This window comes from Dama dama, chromosome 27 (genome assembly GCF_033118175.1).
Source record: "Dama dama isolate Ldn47 chromosome 27, ASM3311817v1, whole genome shotgun sequence".
In the NCBI taxonomy this organism is placed as follows: domain Eukaryota; kingdom Metazoa; phylum Chordata; class Mammalia; order Artiodactyla; family Cervidae; genus Dama; species Dama dama.
This window is the reverse complement of record NC_083707.1, coordinates 46,104,258-46,125,168: the sequence shown is the minus strand read 5'-3', so window position 1 is coordinate 46,125,168 and position 20,911 is coordinate 46,104,258. Positions and strand designations below refer to the sequence as shown.

Below are 20,911 nucleotides of genomic sequence, written 5' to 3'. Positions count from 1 at the left end.
TTCTTCGCTTCATACTGCCTGGGCTCCTTGCCGGTGATGGGAGTGCCTTTGACAGATGCCACAGAAGTGAATGTTTCTGAGTCCCTAACTGTGCTGACACAGGCTTACAGAATAAAGAACCCTTTTAAAATGAGCAACATTTTAAAAATCCCTTTTGGAAACTTGAGGCTTCCCTGGTGGTTCAGACGATAAAGAATCTGCCCACAGTGTGGGAGACCTGGGTTCAATCCCTGAGCCGGGAAGATTTCCTGGAGAAGGGAATGGCTACCCACTCCAATCTTCTTGCCTGGAGAATTCCATGGACAGAGGAGCCTGGCGGGGTCACAAAGAGTCAGACATGACTGAGTGACTAACACTTGAAGCCTAAGTTTCTTGATTCCAGATTTACTGATGAGAATACTCTAAGGTGATCCATGATTCCCAGTAGTGGCTGGTGGCCACTGAGGTTCAAAGGTAGGCAAATTGTTCAGTCTTTCTGTGCTGCACTCTCCTTATTTGTGAAATGGGAGTAATAATAAATAGCACATCTACCCACTGGGTTGTGTGAGGATTAAGTGAAGTAAGCCATGTTGAACGCTTAGCCCTCAAAATAAACTGGCGTTAATAATTGTCTTTATTAATAGTATTGTGCTCTCTTCACAGACGGAGCTTATAATGGATGCTGCCCATAAACAAAAGAGCTTACAATTCAAGAAAACCATGGATGTAAGTTCTTACTATATTGCTTTTTTAAAAAAATGGTGGCATTTTATGAAATCCTGTGCTGTGTATCAACATTTTCCTGCAAATAACATTGGTGCAGTCTTTTAGAGAAAATAGCCTTTAGTGGTTTGACTTTCTTTCCTTTTAAGGCTTTGGAAAGATTGAGGACGAAATTAGAAGAAATAAAATGATGTTATCTTTCCAGCAACCTGGGAAAATATAGAAAATCAACTTAAATATTTCAGACCAGGGCATGTATACTATATGATACCTTTCATCTTGTTGGATTTGAACTTCTTCCCTGTAAGACTGTTTTGAATCTTGATTTCTTGCCTATTTTTATTGAGTTTTAAGATATCTGCAAACTGTAAAAGCCTTCTTTGCTTTAAGTAATTTATTTTAAAAATGCTTATCAAGATAGAACTGAGACAAGTTGTTGGGATCTCACATTAGCTTTTCATGAATCCCCTACTGTTGAATTGTGTTACTGGAACATCTGTGACTCCATCTTTGTACAGAAGTATCATCATATATCCTGTGACTGTGACATCATACCTGGTTAGCTGGTCAAAAAAGAAAATGCTACTAATGTTGATGGCATATGCAGTCTATTCTGCATTTTTTCTTTTGTCGGGGAAGTGTGAAATTTCCTTGGTTCTGTCTTGCCACAGCAAAGATTTGACACAGAAGACCAGTGTTACAGCTCGGTTACAGCTCAGAGTTTTATTCGGCAAGCAAAGGAAAGTACACTCTCAAGGCATGAAGGCAGGCCGACCCCAAAGGAGAGGCCTCAATCTGTCTTGGCTTCTTCCTTTTGTATGTTTGTCTCCTCCCCATCTTGAGCCTGCCCTATGCAAATTGGGCTAGCCAAGAAGGGGGCGTATTTGTTTCACCTGAAGTTCTCACTCCAGTCTGCAGATATTCTTTTGTTCCATTTTTGTGGGCTTTTCTCTTTTTTTTGTCTTTTAGCCACTACCATTTTGGACTCCTTTTTCTTATTCTAACTACCTAACACTTTGATGCAGAGCACCTGCAAAGTGACTGATAGAGAATGATGTCAGTATAATGTAGAAAATGGTGTTGGTTGATATATGATTACTCCCAGAATTTTTATGTTTTGAGCAATCTGGGGAAAATTCTCTCACAAAGAGAAAGTCTTATTGAAATATAAATTTCCTACTTCCTCTGTCTACATTTAGAACTGTAACATTATTAAAATTTTTGCTTCAACTGTCAAAAATTTAGACAACACAAGAAGAGAAAGGAAGAGTATTGTATTTGCCCATTTTTTGCTTAGTGGTTTTTTTTTCCTTCTTCTGATGTTTCAAGGTTTCTTTTTATAATTTTGTTTTGCTTAGAGAACTTCTTCAGGCATTTTTTAAGGTAGGTCTGCCAGTGATAACTACTCTTGTTACTGAAAACACCAAGTCCATGTGTCTGACACACAGTGAGGGCAAACAATACGAAAACGTTGGAGTTTGGAACAAAGGTTTATTGCAGGGCCATGCAAGGAGATGGATGGCTCATGCCTTAACCCCAAACTCCCTGAAAGCTTTTAGCAAAGTCCTTTTACAGGAAAGGTGAGAGAGGGGTATGGTTAGTTGTAGCAAACTTCTGGGTGTCAGATCCTTTGTTCTTGAAGTCAGGTCATGGTCAGGTAACAATGTGCCTGTAAATTTCTGCCAAACAAATGTTATTCTCTGTCCTGACAAGAAAGGGCAGGGTCCCAAGGCACAACTTTCACCCACCAAGGTCCGGGTCCTGGCTAAGAGGAGGCAGATCTCAGCTGGCAGCTCCCTTGGGGCCAGGTTCCCACACCTTGCCCAGCTATCATCACTGAGGGAGCTAGGTGTCCAAACCAACTGGCCCTCAGGCTCCTCCGGCTGCCCGAGGGGGCAGGGCAGGTCCCACAGACTGTGACCCACACAAACTTCTGCTGATACTAAGTCGCAGAGACAAGGATGGGGGAGAGGTTCAACACTGCTTCAAGGCCTGGGCCAAGGCTAGTGGGTGACCTTGGTGAGGGCTTTTGAGCCCTGCATGACACAGTCCCCAGCCTGTTTCCTTGGTCCCCCATCACCCACTGGCCCAAGACCAGGGAGAGGGCTGGAGGGCCCAGGAGAGCAGGCAAGCATCTACCTCTTACTTCACTCTCCCACCTGATGACCACTACCCTGCTGACCACTGGCTGAATCAAGTCCCTAATGGTCTCTCATTGACAGTTGGTTGCTTGTGGGAAGGGCCCATTGTGGTGCTGGCCAATGGCTGAGCAGGGTCCGTTGCCTGGTAACAGTACAGAGTAATGATCCACAGTAATGTCTGTGTGCTAAGTAAGGGCTGCCCTCGCTACGCTGTTACACTCTTAGTTTTCCTTTAGTGATTTCCCTTTCATTCTTGAAGGATATTTTCACTGGATATAGGATTGTGCATTGACAGTTTTCTTTTAGTACTTGAAAAATGTATCACTTCCTTGTGACATCCATAGTTTCTAATAAGAAAACTGCTATAATTCAAACTAATTTTCTTGTATGGATAAGGTGTCATTTCTATTTTAAGATATTTTCTTTTTTTTTAGTTCTCAGAAGTTCACCTCTGTGTCTTATCATGGATTTCTTTGGCTTTATCTTGTTTTCAGTTTGGTCAGTTTATGGAATCTGTAGTTTTATATCCTTTGCCAAATTTGGAAAGTTTTCAGCCTTTATTTCTTCAGGTACTTTTTCAGCCCACGCTTCTCTCCTAGGATTCCAAGGACATGAATGTTAGATCTTTTGTTATGGTGTCAAAGGTTCATGAGGCTCTGTTCATTTTTTTAAGCCTATTTGCTCTTTTTTTTCAGATTAGATAATTTCTATTGTATTGTCTTCCAATTCACCAGTTCTTTTTTCTGTCTCTTCCATTCCTAAGTCTATCCTTTCAATTAGTAAATTTTTCAGTTCTAAAGTTTCCATTTTGTTCTTATTTATTCCTTCTGTTTCTTTCCTGGGATTTTCTTTTTCTTTTCTTTTTTTTTATTTTATTTTATTTTATTATTTATTTTTTTTTTTTTTTTATTAGTTGGAGGTTTCCTTTTCTTTGCTGAGACTGTTTTTTTTTTTTCCATTTTCCCACTGTGTTTGCAAATGTTTATTGATTTTTATCATTTTTATGATGCCTGCCTTAAAATCTTTGTCAGATAATTGTAACATCTCTGTCATCTTGATATTGAAATTTCTTGATGGTCTTTTTTCGTGCAGTTTGAGATCCTCCTGGTTCTTGGTATGATGAGTGATATTCAACTGATATTGGACATTTTATATATTCTGTTGCAAGACTCTAAATCTTATTTAAATCTTCTGTTTTAGCTGCCTTACTCTGATACCACTCTAGCAGTGAGGTAAAGTGCCACCACATTGGTGCTATGAGGGGGTAAAATCCAGGTTCCTTCTCACCACCCCCCAGCCTCCACTGACACCACAGGGTCAGTGTTACTACTGGGGAGTGGTTAAAGTTCTTGCTCTCCACCAAACCACCTCTGACGCCACTGCGGCAGGGAGGGGGTGCACCTCATCACTGCCAGGTGGGGATGGTGAAAGTCCAGGCTCCTCAGAGTCTCTGCTGGCTCTGTGTGTGCTGCTTGGTTATCTCCAGGTAGGAACGAAAGTCCAAGTCTGATATTTGTCCTCCTCTGATACCATCTCAGCAGGGAAGTTGGGAACCTCATCATAGCCTGGTGAGTGTGGAAGTCCCCGCTTGGCTTTGGCTGGATGTGTGGTGGGTGGAAGAGGGCACAGTTCTTCACGTGGTGTTTGGCTGCTGTAGAACCTGGAGGATCCTTCCTGTCCTGCTGTGCTGTCCCTTTTCTGGCCTTTTGGCTGGAGAGAGCAGGTTTCCCTTGGGACTATTTTTTGTTTATGCCCATCAGCATTTCTTGGTTGTCCGCTGCTTTGGCACCCATTCTGTGATAAATGAGGCCAAAAGAAAACTCAGGGCACTTGCTTCTAGGTTACTGTCTGAGACCAGGGACATTAGTCAATCTGTCTTCTCTCTGCCTTTTAGTGTCTTGTGTTTGTTTTATGTGGAATGCTCAGAGGTTTTAGTTATACTTGTGTGGAGGAACAGGGAAGAGTACATCTGCTCTATCTTCCCTGGAGCCCATATACAGTCTTAAAAAGACATTTTATGATATGCTTTTAGAGTCATAAATGTGATCATACCCCATCCATTTTATGCAAAGAATCTAAGAGTATAAAATCATCCAAATTGAGAAAAACAAAATGCACTACTATGTTCAGTACTTATATGAAAACTGTAAATGACTTAATGATCAAAAAATGGAGAAAGATTAAATTGTACAACCTTTAAAGATATGATTATGAGGATTATGTAGCAACAGAGAAAAAGTCCCTAATATGTCATGTTAAAAAATAATACAGAAAAGAGAAAGATTGATCACTGACAGCCTTAAAGTTTAAGACTTCTTTAGAGCAAAAGAAAAAATATCATATGGTGAGAGATGACATGGGAGAAAAATATTAATACCACATGGGGCTTCCCAGGTGGCACTGGTGGTAAAGAACCCTCCTGCCAATGCAGGAGACATAAGAGATGTGGCTTTGATCCCTGGGCTGGGAAGACCCCCTGGAGGACGGCATGGCGATCCACTCCAGTATTCTTGCTTAGAGAATCCCATGGACAGAGAAGCCTGGCAGTCTACAGTCCATAGTATCACAAAGAGTTGGACATGACTGAAGTGACTTGGCACGCATTAGTAACATATAGTTTACAGCCAGTTGGAGAAGGAAATGGCAACCCACTCCAGTATTCTTGCCTGGAGAATCCCATGGAAGGAGGAGCCTGGTGGGCTACAGTCCACGGGGTCGCAAAGAGTTGGACATGACTGAGCGACTTAACTTAGTGTTACTAGTATAGCCTGAGCTTTTAAAAATCAATTAAAATTATAATGCTAAAAAAAAAAAGGTAAAAGACAGAGTAGAAAGGATATACCACCTTATCAATGCGATAACATGCAAATTTAAAAGGGATAAGCTTCTAGTATTATAAAAGGTTAAAAACATTGTCTTATTTTAGTGTTGGTGAGAGTATGAGGCCATCGTACCCTCACATATGTGTTTATAGGAGTATAGATAAGGGCAACCATTTTGGCAGGAAGTATGTATATATTCTTTTATCAAACAATTATGCTTCTAGGAATTTGGTCTGTAAATTCACACTACCCAGAGTAAAAATTGGACCGTTTTTATGTAATAAAAATAGAAAATAGGATAAATGTCCACCAGTAGACAGTAGGTTAAGAAAATTATGGCATATATATATTATATATATACATGTGTGTGTGTTAACCCCAACTGAATTGCAGGGGAAGCTGAGAAATGTAGGAAAGCATGTGATATTTGACAGGCACAAACCAGCTCTGCAAAGATGTCTTCATTCTTAGTCATCCGTTTTTGGGGGGTTTGTCATTTTTTATTTATTAGCCAACTGATTCACAGCTTTGCTTTGTTTGAACAAGTTAAGTCTTTGCTTTAAGAGTTGAAACACAATTATTTGATTCAGTAAGTGTACTTTGTGGACTGATTACACACTGCTGATAGTAATGGTAGCACAGGAGAGACCACGCCTACTTTTAAACTAGTGAAAACAGAATTCTTTAAATCAAGAAGGTGCATGACCACCTTGAGCTACAGAAATTATGAGATTGGTGCCCTCCCCGCTGCCCACATGCTATGATGGGGCACATGAGAATACTGAAGCCTTGTTAGTTACAGTTATCAGGACCAAGTCATTGCATCTCAGTTCTGAGTGTAATGAAAAATGTTGGATTACACATTCTCTAGTTACATCAGCATTTGATTTTGTCTAATTCATATTCAATCTTTTGTGTCAGTACATTTTTAAAGTTCATGGACTTTGTTTTTGCCAAAGAGGAGTTGTTAGTTCCTCGATCAGGTTGCCACTACATACATAATTTGGAAAGGGGATGGAGAAACCTTCCGAAGATAAAAAAGAGCATCTGCTCTGAGCACACACAGTCTGGAGGTGATCACAGCCCTAGTCAGTGTGCCCTCTTATTTGCTGGGTCGGGGGGTGGTTAGGGTGGCTGCTCCTCAGAGTCACAGTCGGCTGATCTGTTTTGATCCTCTTTTGTCTCACACCTACAAAGGCAAAGAAGAACTACGAGCAGAAGTGCCGAGACAAAGATGAAGCAGAGCAGGCTGTCCACCGCAGTGCCAACATGGCAAACCCGAAGCAACAAGAAAAGGTACCTGGCAGAGCCAATAGCCTGAAAAATCCAAGATTCACATATGTCAAGCTAGAGCTAATTAATAATCCTAACAACAAAAAAAATGGACTTGCACTCTAAGCTTCTGGCAGTACCCTCCTTCAGGCTATTAGAATCCTCTGAGTCAGAAAAACCCATGTCCTATTTTGAGGGTTAGGGAAGAGCTAGAGCAACCTGGTCATGGGGGAGGGGTTCTGATGTTTTCATCTTTCTTCAAAACTCAGCTCATGTGTTCTTATAGTGAGGCTGCCTCCTGCTTGGGTGTTTTATAAATTGAATTTTATAAAATCTGGATAAAGATTGTTAGCAATCAGAAGGTAGGGATATGTTTTAGGAAGATTAGAGGGCAAGTTAAATGATTAACATACAAGAGAAACATAGGTATGACTTAGAACTTGTCTCTTTACAGACATTGTTTTTAAACCTGTTTTGCCTTTAGAAGCCTGGCCCAGCATTCCTGACTTCTTCTTCTTGTTTTTTTCTGGTCCTCACAGCTTTTTGTGAAATTAGCAACTTCAAAGACTGCAGTAGAAGACTCGGGTGAGGGGTGTGCTCCCACAGATGGGGAAGGATGGTGGTGGGGCTAAATATGTCTGAGAAAGGTAGTTTTATATACCTTATGATAGTGAATATGTGCTTGTACCATAGGATTAGCAAGGTATTCGAAGGGAAGAAGGGAGGGACAGAGGGAAGGAAGGGAGGTTGAGAAGGGGGGTACATTAGAACCTTGGAAAGTGGGACAAGCAAAAGAGGCAGCAGTTTCTGGCCCCTGCCTGCTTAGCTCATGGTGCCTGACAGGTGACTGAAATGCATGGGAGCGTGGAGGGGTCGGGTCATGTGATAGCTGCTTTGAAATCAGGTACTCACTCTTACTTATCGGGAACGATCATCTTAAAACCCCATTTCATCCCTGATACGTCTTCTCTGCTGTGAAAGAAACAGCCAAGTTGTGAGGTCTCGTCATCACTGAAATCTAAGGATCCAAACCAAGAGTTTGCACAGGCTTCTAATTCCCAGAGTTTCCTGCGAGAGACCCACCTCTCACGACCGTGGTCCCTTAAGTCTCTAAATCCAAAACTGAAGTAACTTGCTAGTTCACTTTTCTGGCTGCCTCACTTAATTTTCCTCAAAATGGAACGAGGTAGAGGGAAACTCTGGGTGAGGTGTTTGTTTTTTTTTTTTTTTTTTTGTCAGCCTTTAGTTCTCTTTCTTTGGAACATTTCTGGCTGGTTTCTCTTTAAAAAGAAAGTGATGCCCGCCTTTGCTTATTTTTCACAAAGCTGTGATGAGGGTGAGATGTAACTTGGCCTTCCAGCCTTCAGCATCCCCAGGAGCCCTGTGAGCTCTCGGGAGGGGCCTGGGGGCTGGGCCTGCGAGCCCCGCCCCGCCCAGTGTCCAGACCCAGGCCCCTCCCCTCCGTTGCAGACAAGGCGTACATGCAGCACGTCAACACGCTGGACAGGGTCCGCAGCGAGTGGCAGAGCGAGCACATCAAGGCCTGCGAGGTACCCGGGAGCGCAGGGGCGGGTCTTCCGCCCTCTACTTTTGTAGAATTGCTTAAAGGCAAGTTAGGCTTTAAGTAGAGGATGGAAGGAACTGGAATGTTTTCCTGCAAACCTTGTCTGTCTTTCTAGTGGTTCTCAAAAGGAGGTCCTGGAACCTGTACCAACATCCTTGTTAGATGAAGATCTTATTATCAGACCAATTCCAGGCCCCTGGAATCAGAAGCTCTGGGCCCACAATAAGTGGGTTTTCTCAAGTCGAGGCGAATGGGGGCCATTCCCTAGTTTGTGGTGCATGGGCTTCTCCTGTTGCAGAACACAAGCTCTGGAGGGTGTGGGTTTCAGTAGTGGTGGCTTGTGGGCTCCGGAGCGCAAGCTCAGTAGTTGTGGCACACAGGCTTAGCTGCCCTGCGTCCTGTGGGATCCTCCCAGATCAGGGACTGACTTAGCATTGCAAATTCTGCATTGCAATGAGTCCTGCGTTGCAAAGCGGACCCCCAACCACTGGACCATCAGGGAAACCTGAGGGCAAAACTGCATCGGAGGCTCTGGGAAGCTGCCCACATGCAGATGTCCATTAGGCAGTTGGAAATGTGAGCCACAATTCAGGTTAGAACACTGAAGGCTGGGTTCACCATCACCTCTTATGTACAGAACTGTATCCAGTCCTATTTGTGTTAGTATGTTATTAAAATCCATTTGCCAGAGTTAAGAGTGTCTGGGCTTCCTCAGCGGTGGGTGGGGAGTACACTAGATGAGACTATAAGCTTACAGATGATTCAAGGTTGAAATTGTTTCTTACATCATAGCCAGTCTAGACCCTTTCTCTGCACGTCTGTACGTGTTTCTACAGGTGTTTGAGACTCAAGAGTGTGAACGAATAAACTTCTTTCGAAATGCACTGTGGTTACATGTGAATCAACTCTCACAACAATGTGTCACAAGCGATGAGGTGAGTCAGAGGCATCCACAGAGGATGCTCTGCATATTAGAATCGTAGAGTGGGAGGAGTCAGAGACATTTGTTAGCCTGTCCCCCATCATTAGAGGCCCAGGTAGGTACAGTGACTGCATCCACGGTGAGTATGGACCCAGATAAACACCTGACTTGGCTGACTCCTGCCTCACTTTACCATCATGAGTCTCTCACTAAGAAATTCAGAATTAGGGCAGGAGGAGCAAAGAAAGGAGACCCAAATGCAGTTTAATTCATGGAAAACAGAGATGTCACAACATGAATGGGAGTCCCAGGGACTGCTCCAGTCTGGAACGGAGTTACTCCAGGACACTAAGTATCAGGAACTAGCAGGCTGAGCCACACCCAGGCTAATGGTCACTCCAGGGCTCAGGGTTTAATGTCAGCAGTGTTAAGGGCCATTAGTGACCCAGGTTTAACTCATGCACAGCAACTGTCCTGGGTTCCCAGCTCTCAGAGGGACCAGAATCAAATTTTCACAACCTTCTTTCCTGAGAAACAGCCACTCTCACTTAGATGGGACATTCACTTTTGAAAAATAGTTAAATACCCGGAAAACAGGTAGGATTGACTGAAGAACTTTTCTCCAGTTGTCTTTGCATTTGTGTGTAGGATTAGTCATGGAACTTGGTATCTATTCTCTTCATCCCATCCATTTTTTAAAAGTCTTTCTGCCAAGGTTGCTGTGCTGCTACAAAGATGTTATTTTTTGTCACCTTTAAAAAAATGTAATAGCAGATATACATCAGAGAAATCCCTCTGTGTGAGTCCAGGACGTGGGAGTGTTTCTTTTTTTTTTTCTTTTCAAGACAAAATTTGGAACATAGCTGTTCATCAGACCTCCCATTTTAATACTCCATGCCACCATTTTTCTGGGTGTACCTCTACCTTGATTTATCTTCTTTTCTGTTAGATGTATGAAGAAGTCCGTAAGAGTTTAGAGATGTGCAGCATCGAGAAGGACATTGAGTACTTTGTGAATCAACACAGAACTGGACAGACTCCACCAGGTGAATGGGGTGGTAGGCTGGGGGATGTTATTTAAATAATTCTATCAGTCTTCTGTGTCACATGTCATTGAGAATGGAAGTCATCAGCTTCTTAATGTTTTATATCTTGATGATTCCCTAGCACCCATCATGTACGAGAATTTCTACTGCCCCCAGAAGAATGCAGCCCCTCCAGGAAAGGCTACAGGGTCTAACTCGGCAAGGTAATATCCAGCTTTCTTTCACATGAAGATAAGTGCTTTTAGGGGCTTCCCTGGTGGTCCAGCTGGATAAGAGTCCACACTTCCACTGCAGGGAGTTCAGATTTGATCTTTGGTTGGGGAACTAAGATGCCACATGCTGCAGTGAAGCCAAAAAAAGAAAAGTACTTTTAATGAGCATTTTTATTTTTAGTGTTCCAATTCTAATATGGATATGTTAGAATCAGAATGTGTCTACCATTGCATTTGCTTAGAGAGGTTTCTGGATTTTTGGAAATAGCGTTTTTAGGACAAATGTTAAATGGATTGTACTAGTCATAGTTCAAGGAGGATTGTGTCATGCTTGAGTGTGATTATTACTCATGCATGAATGCTATACTTTTCTATTAATAATATTGATTTTTACTTATTTATTTATTATTTATTTGGTTGTACTGGGTCTTACTTGCGGCACACAGGATCTTTAGTTGCAGCACTTAGTTCCCTGACCAGGGATCGAACCCAGACTCCCTGCATTGGGAACTCGGAATCTTAGCCATTGGACTGCTTGGGGAGTCCCAATCCTAGACCCTTCTTGTAGAAAGCAAGAGTTGGCAAACTCTGGCTCCCTGTGAGTCAAATCCAACCCCCTGTTTTGGTAGGGCCTACAAGTTAAGAATAGTTTTCATGTTTTTAAATGGTTGAGAAAAATTGAAAGGAAACTATTTTGTGCTATGTGAAAATTACATGAAACGTGAACATCAGTGTTCACATGTAGAGTTTTGCTGCACTCATCTGTTTCCTTTCTGTCTATGGCTGCTTTTATGTTGGAGATAAGTAGCATTGAGATAGAAATGTCACATGGCCAGCAAAGCCTAAATCATTTACTATCTGGCCCTTTACAGAAAAAATTTGCTGCCCCTGATAGAAAGGATTCTGAGGGAAGAGAAACTTCTGTTTTACCTACAGTCACCCTGAACTCTAAGCTGTTGAATTTTCAATCCAATTTTTAAAAAGATAGGGGAGTGTTTGAGTAGGGAGAAAGCCAAGCGCAGGACTTCCCTGGTGGTTCAGTGGTTAAGAATCCACCTCCCAACCCAAGGGACAGGGGTTTTAGCCCTGGTTGGGGAACTAAGATCCCACATGCCATGGGGCAACTAAATCTGCGTGCCACAACTAGAGAAGCCTGTGTGCCACAACAAAGACCCAGCACACCCAAACACATAAATAAATAATAAATATTTATGAGAAAGAATGCTAAGTGCTGCTCAAAGCAGTTACTATGAATTGTTTCCTTTAACCCTCAAGGCGAGGTAGGAGCTGTTTGACTTCCCGTTTTGCACGTGAAAACTGTCCAAGGCGATCAGGAACTCTGGCCCACACAATAGATTTCTGGACTGCGGAGCAGAGCTCTGGGCATCCTGCTCCCTAGCATAGGGTAGTATTTGCAGCCTAGATCCAGGAGGTCAGCGCTGCAGAGCTTTTGTTTCATCTGAAGTCTTCTTAACCTTCCAGAACAGAAACCCGATCTGACTAACATGCAGTATGTTTGTAGAGTGAAGTAGAAAATTAGAAAAACAGCAAGAACTTATCTGAAAGATTTTGGTTTCCATTTCTTACAGGAGAGGACCTCTCCCAAATCCTAAAAGCTTACCAGGTATGCCACCAAGAAGAATCATTTGAAATCTTAGGTCAGGTTTTATTTAAGGTTGAGTAGCTAGAATTTTGAAATAAAAGAAATAAAAGGAGAGAAGGGAATAAATAGAATCAAATTTACAAGAGAATGAACATATTAGAAACAATAATACTTTTTGTCAGAGTGGAATTTGGTAATTTGTGGTCTGTTTTATAGCTTATCCAAGAGAATTCAGCTACTCAAGTACCAAAAGAAACTTGTAAGGGATTTTTATTAAGAGACCAGTTCAACTTAGGCCATGAAAATGGCAAAACTGAAATATAGTTTCCTTTGGATGTCACTGAAATATAATTTATAGAAGATGTCTAGAAACTTATAACCTAATATATTTTGTGCACTGCTCACAATTGGATCTTTCACGAATCATTCTGGTCTCCTTTTCTCTCTGAACTCCTATAATATCTCTGGGAGAACCAAATATTTAGTGCTTTTTGTTAGTCTGTATTCCCTGGGTAATTATAAGATCCTTGAAGGCAGAAATTTTGTTTTCTTCCGAATCAGTCACAAAATGTAACACGGTACTGGGCACATAGTCAGTTCTGAGCAAACACCTATTATTTAAATAAAAGATATACCTATCTATGTTCAAGGGAAGAGGGAGGAGACATCTTAGGCTGCATTTAGCATCTTAGCAAAAATTTAGTGGCTGAAATTACATCTTGGAACTCTGTAAGGATGTAAGTTAATTTATTTCTCATAACCTTTTAATTACCACTTGATAATAGGGGACTTATTTTTGTCCATTTCTGAAGATGATTTTACTGTGGGGAATGATAGCTGGGCAAGGATGAACAAGGGCAAAGAAATTATAATAGAAATTTCCAGTATGTTTTCTGGCTTGTAGTTATGACTATTATTTATAGGTTTTGTTGCCAAATATGTTTTCTTCTTACAAAATAGCAGCCACCAGACTCTGAGTGGAATGGTTTGATTTGAAAAGGGCTAAGATCTTATCATGAAGAAATGTTAACTTGGTGTTGCTCTGTGTTCTGCCCTTTGCAGATGATCCTGATTACTGTTTACTTGATAATAACTACAGTTTGATCTATCAGTAACATCGGTGGTAAGAACCTTTCATCGTCACAGAATCAAGTTGCATTTAGAGTAGTGACTGTAGTTTTGAAGTCTTTGAAGCTTCCTTACAATATGAATGCAAACAAACAATGCCTTGCATCAGGTCTTGCAAGGGTGGGCATGGTGCACTTGCAGAATGGCCAGTCTGGTTCCCACAGCTGAGAGGGGACCAAGACCATTCCATACTTACTTTGAATGAGGACATTTCCCCTTTATTCTTGAACTCTTTATTTGCTCTTGTTAATCTCTTTTGTGGCTATTGCACACCTATACTTAAGGCCCTGCTACAAACAAATATGGGCTTCCCAGGTGACTCAGTGGTAAAGAATCCACCTGCCAATACAGGAGACACAGGTTCGATGCCTGGGTGGGGAAGAAATGCCATGGGCAAGAGCATCATCGCGCACCAGATGATTAGTGCTCTGACCTCGTTAGTAAAGCACAGAGGCTTCTGGAGCAGAACTGCTAGGCCCACAGTGGCTGCAAAGGTGATTCTTCCTGTATGGCCTGAGGTGCTGGCGCTGGGACTCAACATGCCCCAAGTCAGTATCAACTGGAAGGAATGTCTCTGAAGCCAAAACAACATTACCAAATGAAACTCCTCATGAACTGTAATTCTTTTAACCCAAATGGGCATATACATGTATATATGAGCAAAAAAAACCTCTGAAAAGATATCTTCCTAAACATGACCCTCTGCTGACTGGAGTATCTTCAAGTACAAATCCCTTCAGACCCCAGAAAGTCTGTTCCTTTTTGTAGTAAGACGAATCTTGACAAGGTTTTCCAAACCACTTTTCATAAACCAGTGAATATTCAAAGGAAAGCTAAATTTGAAGCCTGTACAAAAGCCTCTCTGTAACGTGCCATACTATACAAACTTCTACTTTTGTCAGTCCTTAATGTCTACCTCTCTGAATATTTATAATTTTCTGTTTCACAAGGGTAATTATTTTATATACACTGATGGCAGCATACAATAAAATACTTAGTATAAAAAAATAAAATAAAGGTAAAGTAGGAACATGGGAAATCAATGACTTGGCATTCAAAGGTGGAACCTGCTCTCTAGAATACCAGGCAGTAATGACTATATGGCAGGGCATTGGCAATGCCACAGATTTCTTTTTTTTTTTTTAACCTTCCTTTCTTCCCTCCCTCTCTTCCTTTCTCTCTCATTCCTCCTTCACCCTCTCTCCTCTCTTTTCTTTTCCTCCCTCCCCTGTCTTTATTTTCCTTCCTTCCTTTTTTGCTTTCTTTTTCTTTTCTGCTTTCTTTCTTTCCCTCACCTTTTGGATAAAGCACATTCTAGCTGCTTAATAAGAGCATTTGACCCAACAACTCTAGTTCCTCAGAGCCCAAGAATTTGCTGTTTGAATGCAAGATGGCCATACCAACACGTTTACTCAAGTTAGGTCACTTTACTGGGCCTCACTAGTGTCTGTGTCAGCTCAAGGAATAGGAACCCAAATATGTAATTGACTGAAGGGAAGGATTGGGGGCAGGAGGAGAATGGGACAACAGAGGATGAGATGGCTGGATGGCATCACCGACTCGATGGACATGAGTTTGAGTAAACTCCGGGAGTTGGTGATGGACAGGGAGGCCTGGCGTGCTGCGATTCGTGGGGTCGCAAAGAGTCAGACACGACTGAGCGACTGAACTGAACTGAACTGAAGAGAATTTTAAAGAGAGAGTCTACCTTTATTAATAACTTAGTTAAATGACTTATCACAACATTTAAAATAGCTTGAATGAAACTTTGGAAATGACATTTAAATAGGAAGATTTAAGGATTTGCATTTGTTCTGCAATTGTTGATTTTAGCTCCTATTCCTTTTTAATCCTAACATGTTTAGGTAAAAACAGATTATAACCTTTGAATTAAAAAATATATATATCAAAAATATATAATTTTATGGGGACTTCCCTGGTGATCCGATGGTTAAGACTCACTGCAGGGGAGCATGGGCTTGATCCCTGGTCAGTGAACCAAGATCCTGCATGCTGCTTGGCCAAAAAAATTCCATTTTTCATCACTTAAATACTCATCTCTCACTATTTATTCTCCTTGACCAAGCACATTGTTCTCCTTGAATAAAATCACAATGTAGGAGCAGGGTGCTGATGTGAATAGTTGATGCAAATGAAATGTCTTTGTTATTTCTTTCAGAAAACAAAGCTTTTTCTGGCTGGCGTTTCTAAGGCATGGAAGGAAGCACTTAACAGCAGAATCTGTAGAAATTATGTCAATCATGAAGACTTTGAAGTGAACCCTTGCTATGATTTTTTTAATATTTTTAAGTTTATGGCAGTCATTTAGTTCAACTTAGTCTAGTAGAGTTCTGCAGTTTTTAAAAGTTTGTAAATTGCCCAAGACTGAAGAATTATCCTTTCCTAATCAAGTTACTAAAATTGTGTGTTTTCTGCTTGATTCAGAAAAGTCTTTGGATTTAAAACTTTGACTTGGGGTTTGGGGCAGGGAAGGGTGAAGAGGAGTCTGAGTCAGCAACCCGCTCAAGAAGCTCCTTTGCCTTTGAGGGCAGCGTGGCTATGGAATTTCCATGGTGACATGTACTCAGTGGTGCAAGATTCAAAATCACCTTCCTTTTTGGCTGCAAGATTTAAAGGCCATCTGACAGCACTCTCTCATTTTGCAGATGAGGAAATGGGGCCCAGAAGTGTGAAATCAATCTCCCTACAGTTAGGGACAGACACAGAAGTAGAGGGCAAGCTCATCCCACATCATCGTCCTTCTAACACTTCCTGAGGCTGTGATGCTCATGTTGAAATTTAAGACACCAAATGTTTCTGCTGGCATCTTTTCAACTGAAGAGATTACCAGGGTTTAAATGTCAGGTTTATTTTTATATGGCTCACTGTGTGTACTGAACTACAGAGCACCATATTTAATCTAAGAAGCCATTCATTGTAAAACATCCCATTATTTATATGTCACTAAGAAAGTCAGTGGAGGAGTTGATGCTTGTGACAATGGCCAAGCCCATTGGAATTTGAGTTTCTAAAGTGTAGGGGACAATACACCCTAGAATCAATGAAATATGGTATTTTGATTCTATCCCCGAAGAGAATTTTAGACTTACAAAGCCAGTACTCAATCTTGAGTCTTCGCAGAGAAGCTTTTCCTTGTTAGATCCTGGATTTTTTTTTTTTTTTTTTTTTTTGTTACTGGAATTTTTTAAAGTGTCAATCTTACCCTCTCACAAGTATCTGAGTCTTTTTTGGTCACCCACAAACAGCCCAGAGATTGTGTACCTTGGTCTAATATTCACACTGAGTAAACAGTGCATTTTAGTTAATGACAAGTTAAAATGGCACTGGCATGGTTGTAACATTCTGGTACCACAGAGAGCAAACACTTTCCTTTTCTGCTGTGTATATAGCTTTCCCAGAAGTATAGACAAAGTGAATGAAGGAAGGCTAATTATTTCCCCTTTTCACGTAAGGTGCTGCTGGAAGAGGCAGCTTCATGTCGTGGCCGGACGCTTGCATCAACTGGATATCCTTTTGAGAAACTGAAGTTTGCAAAGGGCCGTTGACTTCCCCAAACTGAACAGGCTCAAGACATTTTCCTTTGAACTCAGAACATTCTATTTTTAAGTATTTTATTTATTATTAGCAGTTCCTCAGGGATGTCAATTTTCTCTCTATTGGTCAATGTAACTGATGTAAAATGTTTTAAGAATTGAAAATATTTTTATTTTATTGCTCTGCCAGTTTGATATGAAGTGAAATAAAGATTTTGGTGATTTGGTCTTTATTTTGCATATTATAATGTTCATTGTACCTCTCTTCCAAGCTCTATTTCACTCCTTATCACATTTGCTACGGTTAGATCATGGAAGGACAAACTTCTAGTCAGGGAAGCCAGGCAGAGACTGGCACCATGCCACTTCCTACTAACCCTTCAGGAGCCAGATGTAGGATCGCTTCCTTGGGGAGGTAGCTTCCCTGCCTCTGGGCTTGGCGGACTTCCACTGATGTCTCCTTCCCCACTTTCACATTTTCCTTGTTATTACAGAATTCCCTCTTAAAATTAATTGTTCAAAGTCTGGCTTCCCTCCTAGGCTATAATATCCATGACAACAGGGTCCCTCATCATTTTTCTTGCTATATCCCCAGCACCTGACACATGGTGGTAAATATGTAAGAATTAGTGGCCTAGAAGAAGATAACATAGCTAGAGAAATGATCAGGTGACAGAGGAGTGTCAAGGAAGCCAGTTAAATAAGTTCACATGATAAGTTAGTAAGTATGGGCTATTCTGCAGACTGTCAGCACCTTAATTTGGGTTCTACCAGAAGCAGACCCTGGGGTAAGGATTTGAGCGCAGGTACTTTTCAGGGGGTGATCCCAGAAAGAAGTGGGGATAGAAGTGGAGAAGTAAGACAGGAAAGAAAAGGAAAGCCTGTGAGCCATGAGCTTCAGCTGCCAGGCCTCTTGGGTGACTGTGGGGTCTGCATCTCAGAGAGAGCTCACCTGAGGGGAGAGGGCTGGGGTAGTCATTCGCCAACTCCCACCCATCACAGGTAGAGCGCTGCTCCTGGGAGGCATCGTTGCCTGGCATTTCTGGCCTGCCGTGAACACTGGCAGAGTGGCTTCCAGCTGCCGAAGAGTCCTCGTGTGCCTCCTGGCAGTTGGAAGTTGGGCTGGTGTGTGAGGGAGTGATAGATCCTGAAGGCTTGGTTCCAGAGCACCGGCAGTGCCGACCCCTGCATGGCTCAGGTCCACCTGTGTCCCGCATGCACTTCACTGCCTCCTGTCACCACTTCCTCAAGCCTCGGCTTCCAAAAGACACACACACAGACACACACACACACACCAGGAAGTTTAGTACAATGAGCTCTAGTACCTGCTGCTACAGATGGTCCTGAGTCCATAATTGACATTAATCATCATCTTCCTCTTCCACACTGTTGTGAATTCTGTTCTCACAAATTCATATGTTCAAGTCCAAACCCTCAGTACCTCTGTGAACATTTTGGAGATAGGGCCTTTAAAGAGGTGATTAAGTTAAAGTAAGGCCCTTGGAGTGGGGCCCTGATCCAGTCCTTATAGGAAGAAGAAGAGACACCAGGGGTGAGTTTGCACAAAGGGATGGCTGTGTGAAGAGGCAGCAAGAGGGCAGCTGTCCGTGAGCTAAAAAGAGAGAGCCTCAGAGGAAACCAATTATGCTGGCAACTTCATTCTGGACTTCCAGCCTACAGAGCTGTGGAAAAATTAATTTCTATTGTTGAAGCCACTCAGTCTCTGGTATTTTGCTATGGCAGCACCATCATGAAGGCACACATAGTCTAGGGTTCCCTTCACAGTTGTCTGGTCTTCTGCTAGTCTATGTTGCTTGACTGGTGGAGTAACCTAGACCCTCAACCCTAAGGGGTCTTAGCCCCTGGTTAACACTCTTGTCAGACTCTGTTGGATGAAGCTGGAAGTTTATGTTTATCACCAGGCTTGGCAACATCAAGAGGCAACTCAGTGAAACACCCAAATTTTAGATACATTCCTCCTTGCCCACCTTTCCTCGTGGTAATCACCTTCTCCTGCTGAGTTACTCCTTTCTCTGCTTCCTGGTCTACTGGCATGAGGCCCCCAGATGACCAGGTATCAGCGGTAGTTTTAGTGGAACTCTTTTATGTCTCTTGACAGCTGTATCCCCTGCCAACCGCCTAGAGCCAGGTGCTCTAATCTAGCAGAGCCTAATGTTGAAGGGATAGGAACACAAATTCCCCAAGTGGGCCAGTGTAAACTATGGTGACAGAGGTCAATCCTACCTTTCAGTTCCCAGGCCTGTGTTTTCCACCTATTGGAGTCAGAACATGCGGTACCACACTGTGACCATATATGCACCATATAAGACCATATCTCACAGTAGAAATAAGAGCAAAAATAAGCAAATGGACTTAATCACATTTAGGAGCTTCTCACAGCCCAGGAAACCATAAACAAGATGAAAAGACAACCTATAGACTGGTAGAAAATATTTGCAAATGATGCAACTGACAAGGGCTCAACTCTCAAAATATACAAACAGATCCTACAATTCAATAGCAACAACAACAAAAATAAAACAACCCAATCAAAAAATGGGTGGAAGACCAAAATAAATATTTCTCCAAAGAAGACATATAGGTGGCCAATAGGCACATGAAATGATGCTCATCATCACTAATAATTAGAGAAATGCAAATCAAAACAACAATGAAGTACCACATCACACCAGTTAGAATGGCCATCATTAAAAGGTCTATTAATAATGCTGTAGAGGGTGTGGAGAAAAGGGAGCCTTCCTATACTGTTGGTGGGAATATAAGCTGGTGCAGCCACTGTGGAAAATAGTATGGTGGTGGCTTAGTCGTTAAGTTGTGTCCAACTCTTGCGACCCCATGGACTGTAGCCAATCAGGCTCCTCTGTCCATGGGGTTCTCCAGGCAAGAATACTGGAGTGGGTTGCCATGCCCTTCTCTACTAAACGGGGTTTACTGGCATCGACCTCACTGGGCCATGAAGGGGCTCAAGAGAGACAAAGACACCTAAAGTTCTTGACACAAGGCTTGGTACCCAGGAAGTCTTCCACACACAGTAAGTTCACTGTGAGCAATGATCAGGAACACTCCTGGGGGCCTGCAGGGTTCCTTGAGGGAAAGGAGCAGGATGCCTACCTCCTCAGTCTAACAGAGGGCCGGAAAACACTGGTGCACAGGCTCTCCTTGAGGAAAATAGTATGAAGGTTCCTCAAAAGACTAAAAATATAGTTGCCATATGATCAAGTAATCCCACTCCTGGGCATATACTGAGACAAAACTATAATTGAAAAAATACATATACTCCTCTGTTCATAGCAGCACTATTTACAATAGCCAGGACATGGAAATAACCTGAAAGTCCATTGACAGATGAATGGATAAAGAAGATGTGATATATACACAAAAATTGGAATATTGCTCAGCCATTAAAGAGAATGTGATAATGCCATTTGCAGCAATGTGGTTGGATTTATTTACTTTTTTATTTTAATTGGAGGCTGATTACTTTACAATACTGTGGTGGTTTTTGCCATACATTCACGTCAACGTGGTTGGATTTAGAGATGACCATATTAAGCAAAGTAAGCCAGAAAGAGAAAAACAAATGCCATGTGATATCACTTATATAAGTGAATCTAAAATACAACACAAATTAACATATCTACAAAATAAAAACAGATTCACAGATATAGAGAACAGAACTATGGTTGCCAAAGGGGAGGGAAGGAATAGGATTTGGGGATTAGCAGATATAAACTATTATATATAGAATGGATAAATAGCAAGGTTTTATTGTACAGCACAGGGAACTATGTTCAATATCCTGTGATAAGCCATAATGGAAAAGAATGTGTGTGTGTGTGTGTGTGTGTGTGTGTATCTCTCACTGAGTCACTGTGCTGTACAGTGGAAATCAAGCACAGCATTGTAAGTCAACTGTAGTTTAAT

The 20,911-nt window shown here is 41.8% G+C and overlaps 1 protein-coding gene across 1 annotated transcript in view; it reads left to right on the top strand.

The window, feature by feature from the left end:
- PSTPIP2 (proline-serine-threonine phosphatase interacting protein 2) overlaps positions 1–17,199 on the top strand; it is an 85,103-nt gene extending 67,904 nt beyond the window's left edge. The window contains exons 6-15 of the mRNA XM_061130700.1: positions 643–705; positions 6,863–6,961; positions 7,477–7,522; positions 8,408–8,487; positions 9,338–9,436; positions 10,373–10,469; positions 10,591–10,672; positions 12,271–12,305; positions 13,347–13,407; positions 15,592–17,199. Coding sequence (XP_060986683.1) covers positions 643–705; positions 6,863–6,961; positions 7,477–7,522; positions 8,408–8,487; positions 9,338–9,436; positions 10,373–10,469; positions 10,591–10,672; positions 12,271–12,305; positions 13,347–13,399 — 654 coding nt within the window. The 3' untranslated portion in view covers positions 13,400–13,407; positions 15,592–17,199. The remainder of the gene's footprint in view (positions 1–642; positions 706–6,862; positions 6,962–7,476; positions 7,523–8,407; positions 8,488–9,337; positions 9,437–10,372; positions 10,470–10,590; positions 10,673–12,270; positions 12,306–13,346; positions 13,408–15,591) is intronic.
- The last annotated feature ends 3,712 nt before the right edge of the window (positions 17,200–20,911 follow it).